At 40.4% G+C, this 7004-nt stretch overlaps 1 protein-coding gene across 1 annotated transcript; it reads right to left on the reverse strand.

Annotated features, from left to right (window-relative positions):
• Positions 1 to 361: 361 nt before the first annotated feature.
• On the reverse strand, positions 362 to 6655 carry LOC103802591 (DDB1- and CUL4-associated factor 12-like; the record flags this gene model as incomplete). Its single annotated transcript, XM_009075076.1, has 3 exons — positions 362 to 777; positions 1507 to 1691; positions 6493 to 6655. Coding segments are annotated over 3 exons (507 nt in total), but the record flags the coding sequence as incomplete, so codon positions are not given.
• Between the last annotated feature and the right edge of the window lie 349 nt (positions 6656 to 7004).

A 7004-nucleotide genomic window follows, 5' to 3' on the forward strand; every position in this document is an offset into this window, starting at 1 on the left:
ACTTTGGGCTTGATGGGAAATATCCCTGGGGAATCTATCCCTGAGTTCCAATGAGTACAGCTTAAAATTACCATATTCCTCTATGTAAAAACAATGTCATTAGACTTGTACTTTTAAAAAATAAGATTAACCCAGGCTAGGGCCAGGCTCTACAGATAAAGTAGCAGCTTATCTCTTATAAATACTTTGAATATTTTTTAATTACAAGTAGTCCTCACTCCAGGTAATGGAACTGGCACAAAATATCTGCATACGTACAGCCCCTAGACTTTCACAGAAAGCCCAGGAGCAACCACTCTATAAGAAAGGAATCCTACCTCACAGTGAAGAAGAGGAGGGGGCACATGGCCAAGACAGCCTAAATGTGGGAGAAGAGTCATTTGAAGTAAATACAATAAAAAAGGATTTTAAAAACCCTTAATATAAAAGATCAAGGCGGTTAAAGCAAAAATAATGGTTAAAAAAGATGGACAAGACTGTTGGAGACCAACAGAAAACTCTGCCAAAAAATAACTTGCATTTAAACCAGAAATCAATGGCATCACACAATTTTGTTGTTTAAAAAGGGAAAGAAAAGTGGAAATCTGTGTAAAGATCAGCATTTATGAAGAATTATCATTAGCTCCAGAGAGCAGCATAATTCCCATGAAGTCCTGATGGAAGAGGGCCTCCTGCCACAAAGAGTTTCGTTCCAGATGAGTCGTAGCAGTGGGTGTAAACAGCATTTGGGAAGAAATGTATGTCAGAAAAATAATTCCTCCAGGTTTCATCATGATTCTGTTAAAGGAAAGTTTAGATTGTTACTGTTGCCAAGCAAACCCAAAACCTTGTTTCACAAAAGCAGAAGGTAGCTTCCAGAGTCTAAAAAGGGATCCTCTCTATTAATACTCCTGAAGCTTCAGACAGATCAATGAGAAGATAACAAGGTTGTCCTGAAGCTTTTTCTGAGGACATTTGGGCCAAACATTGGAGGGGGGAGATGAAGGGTAGGAAAGATATCATTTCATTACAGTTACATCACAATGGTACAAAAGATAATGGAGAGAATTTAGACAAAGCTTTATGATAACATACAGGGAATTGAACTCAAGTGCCTGTCATGGCATTACCTCAGGAGGCCAGTCTCTAATATTGCACACAATTAAATCTCTCTTGCTTTGAATACCACATTAGAGTAGCACATTTTTAAAGGAAGACAATGTACTTTTTGTTTGAGGTTCTGAAGACTAGAAGTTAGTTTACATTAAAAAATATAAAGATATAAAATCTAGTTCATTTATGAATCAGTGCATAAGAACAGTAATCAGTATGCCTTACACTCGAGCAACCAACCCTTGCTTTTGTAGAAAGCAATTCTGCAGCACTTCTTGCTTTTCAAGATTACAGTTATTGGTTACATGATCACTGTTTGACTGGGACACATTTCATACAATAGCTTCCATTACTACAAAAAGAACCAGTGTAAACTCCTGTGTAAAGGTTTTCCTACAATGACAAGCTACTCACCAGCCAGCCTTTCCCAGTAGTCAACTTCAAAATTTCACTTCCTCCTAATTTCTGCTTCTGTCCATAGCAGGCACGTGGGGGCTTTTCATCCAGGAACCTCTGGGCTCGGATATCGTAAAACAATAAGGAACCTTGCCCTGTTCCCACTGTGATGATGTGCTCATAGAAGCTCACTGATCGAATACCTGTCAAACAGAGAAGGGGCATACAATGCAGTAAGGAAAATGGATGCTTCAGCTCTGTTGTGCTGTTTGATATCTAATATTTTCTTTAAGAGGAACTACCTACTGGTATCCTCCACAATATACAAGTTTGGAGCACACATTGCTATGAAGCAGTGCAGACAAATCCCATTGATGCAATTGATACAGCAGCTTCAATTACACATACTACTTCCTTTCTTCTCTGATGCCATCAGCTACACTGATGGTGTGTAGTAAGAAGCTTAATTCTCAGCAGGCCCCAGCTCTGACAGATAAACAGAGATCATAAGCCATTTAAGATCAAGAGTAGCTTTGTTCTATCTGCTACAAGCCTCTGAGCAAACACACCATGAGTACGTGGCAGCAGACAGAGGAAAGCGTCACATTGGTTTCCTCCATGAGCTCATACCCTATCTAGCTACCTTCCTAGCTGTGATAAGTGACTATGTGAAAAAATTACTATCCCAGCTGCTACCAAGTGCATTTTGGTGGTCAACAGGCTAGCTGTAAGCAAGTATAATCATAATAATCACTAGTCACTTTGCTGCTAAGGTAGATCAGGATCTGAAATAATTTTGAGTCTACCCCTGCTCAAATATTCTCACATCAGCATACCTTACTTCATAGCTAGTACTTTTAGGACTTCACCCAGCAATGCAAACAGACTAAGCATACTACAAGCAAAGCACCACTATGTTACATCAGCATATGGAAAGCTACAAGTTTCCAGTCCAAACAAAACATTCTAACGCAATTCACTTATACCATCCCTTGAAAATAGTCTTGGGGAGATTCTGTACATAGGAATGTGCAATTTGCAAAATGTCCTGTCCTCTCATCTCTATTTATTGTGCAAAAGGTTTGTTCCGTGCAAGTACTCTAGCCCTAACAACTCTTCTACACAGATTAAACCCCACCACATCTATGCTTTCCCTTCCTGTACAACATGATGGCAGGTTATAAACCCTACAGCTTTTTAAGCCCTCTTTAAAGTACTACTGAATTACAGCCTAAACGAGCATTCAAACAGGAGGGGAAGAGTGCCAACTACATTCAACTACTGTCACTGTACCAAATGGGGCTGAACGTCACAGAACTTGTGACATACTGCAATAACACCCAGCAGTACAGGTGACAGCAGACATCCAAGAGGTGTAGATGAAGAGCATTTCCCCTTCCCCTCTGAGAGTCCTAACTAGAAACACATCTTCAGTCTTCCACCTCCACAGCCTGATCTTATATCCACAGCCACCAGCATCTGTTACACACTTAAACCAGGCAAGGCCACATTGCTGTGCTCCAGATATGAGGTGAAGTCTTGGCTGCAGGCTTAATAGGTGGGAAACCACTGAGCAAGTCTCACACCTGCCAAAGTAGATTTACCAGATGCATATAAGAATCTCTACTTTAATTCAGAGAACTACAAATGCATCTGAGCAAGTTGGGAGACATCCCTCTCCCCTCATTTTTGTCCCAAACTGAGTTCTTTCACCCAGTGTACAAGAAGCAATCCACAGAGTCGAGGTATTTGATTTATTTACAGTTCTGAGCAGAAAGGGGTGCTGGGTGGCAAATCCACCACACTAAGACACACAAAGGCCTACTTATAAGGTTATGACCTTAGGCTTAGCATATCTTACTTAAGTCACTACTTGGCTAAGTTGCTATTGGCTTATCCTTTCTCTACTTCAATTTAAAGGCATAGTGTCCCAAGAAATCATGGCACATGCTTGATGAGTAGTGGTCTTTTTGTGAGGGTGCCTGAGCTAGGGGTGTGGGTTTGACTATTATAATGAGCAAAGTTCATCACTAGGGCAAGTTCTCACCACAGAACCAGTCAAAACCAAGGGTTTGTTGGCTCTTCTGGAGAAGAGAAGGTTGCATGGAGACCTCAGAGCAACTTTTCAGTATCTGAAGGGGCTACAAGGAGCTGGAGAGGGACTCTTTGTTAGGAACTGCAAGGATAGGACAAGGGGTAACGGGTTCAAATTGAAGGAGGGGAAGTTTAGGTTAAATATTAGAAAAAGGTTTTTTCATGTGAGGGTGGTGATACACTGGCACAGGTTGCCCAGGGACGTGGTGGCTGCCCCAACCCTGGCGGTGTTCAAAGCCAGGTTGGATGAGGCCTTGAGCATCCTGGTCTGGGGGGAGGTGTCTCTGCCCATGGCAGGGGGTTGGGACTGGATGATTTGTAAGGTCCATTCCAACCTCTAAAATTTTATGATTCATCATTAGACATCCTGGATAAGAAACGTGTTATCCTTTTTTGGTTTTGCCCCTCTTCAAGGACTTAGGCCTTCAATTTTCTGTTTTCTACATTCCCATGGTTATTGCTTCCATTGCTTAACTGCTTTGTTCTTTATCTTGTTATTTGGAACTTTGCTCCTGTTATTCATCACCATTACAAAGACTTGGCTCTGGCAAATACATGCAGAATGCTTTAAGCCCTCTGCAGTCAGCAAGAGCAGTCACTGGGATAAGAGGAGAAAGGCACAAGAGCAGACCAGCTCTTATTTTTGCTCTGAAAGTGCTTTTGACAAGAAACCTAGCAGAACACTTACTTAAGAGACAGGTGATGGAGTATGAAAGCAGACAGCATATACTTTTCAATGCAATTTATTAATAAAAAGCTATAAAATACAGAACAACTGTGCATCTTTCTCTAATCAAAAAACCTGAAGGAAAACTGAAGGAATCCATGATGTACTCACTACTAAGTGGATGTTTAGAACAGGCTTTCAAGAACAGCACTTCAAATTGGCTCCTAAGGAGCTGAAGTACCTTAGATTAATCATTCCCATCAAACTAAAAGCACTACATGTGTCTAGAACTGATCACAGTAAGCTCTCCTACATTCCCAGCACTCTATCACCTGTGGACCTGGACTATTTGGGTCAGCAAATTGAGTCTTACTCCCAGAAGTAAATGAAGATGCAGTAGCATGTCCTATGCAAAGAGGACACACAGAGTCTGTGCTGCACAAGTTCTGTCCACTGCATTAACATTGCTGCCATCAGGATTATAAATTCAAGGGCATGCAACATTGCTCTGTAGGCCAGACGAGCAGAAAGCAGTTGCTCCTACAGATCAAAAACTACAGTCCAGGGCCTGCACTTTTCTGTACAGCTGCTAAGAAAAGCAACACTTAGAAGATGCACTAAAAAGCATTAGCTACCTTCTCACATAGAGCAGACAGGGTTATACTAGGTAATAAACAGCCTCAGTTTCAGTCTTACTAAGTGACAACCTTTCTCTGACCTGTTTCTTGTATACAACACTAATGAACTGAAGTTAACGTGAACTTACCACGCTCAGCAGGTGCATTTAGAAGCTGAAAACACATTTAAGTAACACTTCAAAGCACTTAAAAGTCAACCCAGATTTTAGTCTGGAAATCAATAAACAGCCTACTTTCTAGAGATGCTGCATCACTCCAAGTCCCAATGAGATCAATAGAAAGTCAAAACAGTATCTTGGGAATTAATATTACTTAAGTGCCTCTACCACCATGCAAAAAAAAAAATCTGCCTACTATGCAGAATAGAAAACAGCATTGAACAAAGACTTTCTCCAGACATGAACTAGCATCCCAGAGATACTCCCTACACATAGATCATCCCCCCAAGCAGGGATGATCACATAACTCAAGGCAGAAACTTTTAGCCAGCAGTCACCACTGGGTACTACATTCCAGTATGTTGGTATTTCTTCCCTATGATACTGAAGGGTGACAGTGTCAGGACCTTCACAGAGCCCTCACTGACAGTGAGTGGGTCAAGACAAGGGGTGTTGCTGGCAAGATGTCAAAGTGACAAACACAAGCTGGTGAAGCACCTTTTCTCATATTATAGAAACTTCTCCTGTATCTGAAAGAAGCAGACCCTGACATTTATCTAGACAGCACTGTTCAAACTCCAGTAACCACATAAATAAAAATTTCCTAATCCGTTCCTACATGCGTGGTTTTTTATAACTTGCCCAAGGAAGAGATGAATGCCTAGAGTCAAGCTAAATAAGGACTGCAACTTATTAGTCTGGGATTAATATGGTTTAAAATGGGCATCACAGCACAGTGCCTTCTCATGCTTGAAAATAAAGGGTATGGGAAGAAGCTTATGGTACCACGTACCCTTCAAACCCTCAGTCTCGGCTCAGGTGTAAGGTTCAATGCTGCATTCACATCAGAAAAGGAAACAGCACTCAGATCTGCAAACTTTTTTTTGTGTGTTTAAGAGTGAGCTTTAGTATATTTAAAGGAAATAAGTACACACTGACAATAAAGCGTCTCACTCATGGCGTTAAAATTATAAAGCAAGCATTCACTCACAGCACAGACTCACAATATGATAATAGAGAGCAGACAACGTGCTTTTTTTTCTGTTCCCAGAGAAAAATGCAAGAATAGACAGTACTAATAGTGGTAACGAAGCCTGGATTTGATTTGAGGTGAAGTAAAACAGAATAAGACACAGTAAAAAATACGCAGAAGTAAAATGCACAGTGAAAGTTCAGTAATAAGTAAAATGCACACTTTTAAAAGTTCAGTAATATTTGGATGGTGTGCAATTTAGTTGATCATAAAAGCACTGCTATTGTCCTTCATTAGATTTCAGAGTTGCTCTTATGTTTGGTTTGTTGGTTGCTCAAGGAATAATGTCATAAAAGCAAAACCTATATATGCTATTAATGATTTAGTCTATCACATGAAAAACCCTTCCTATTTATTAGAAGCTTATCTTACAGCAAGCAAACCATTTGAAGCACCCTTTGACAGGTTTCTTACCACTGCCTTGTTCTTTGGAACAGATGGATTTAACAGTGTGAGAAGGCTGCCTTGGATCCAGAAAGGAGACATGTGCCTGTGATCCTACTGCATACACTGACCACTCCTGACCATAAGCCAAACACACATTCTCCCTGCAGTATGGCAACTTTGTGGAAAGTAACTGGAGACAGAGGAAAGACAAATCAACACATTATGAAAAAAGAGCAAAACATTAATAGAACAATTCTATAAACTATGTTCAAGGAAGTTGCACTGAAAAAAACCCCAAAATGCAGCTAAAAAATAAGATCATCACAACAACAGAACTTTAAGGAAAAAGCAGCAACCTGACCCAGAGAAAAAAAGACCTGAAGGTGATTAGATGCCTTATCTGAACCAAACTGAAATGATAAAGGCTGAAGCCAAGTATTGTGCAAAAAACAATGGACATTTTGGTATGTTATTTTACATCTTCCTAAGTTGCTGTTATTTCTTCAGCAGGCATACACAGACATCATCTCAGATGAAAA

The sequence above is a fragment of the Acanthisitta chloris genome, unplaced genomic scaffold (assembly GCF_000695815.1).
Source record: "Acanthisitta chloris isolate BGI_N310 unplaced genomic scaffold, ASM69581v1 scaffold36705, whole genome shotgun sequence".
Taxonomy (NCBI): domain Eukaryota; kingdom Metazoa; phylum Chordata; class Aves; order Passeriformes; family Acanthisittidae; genus Acanthisitta; species Acanthisitta chloris.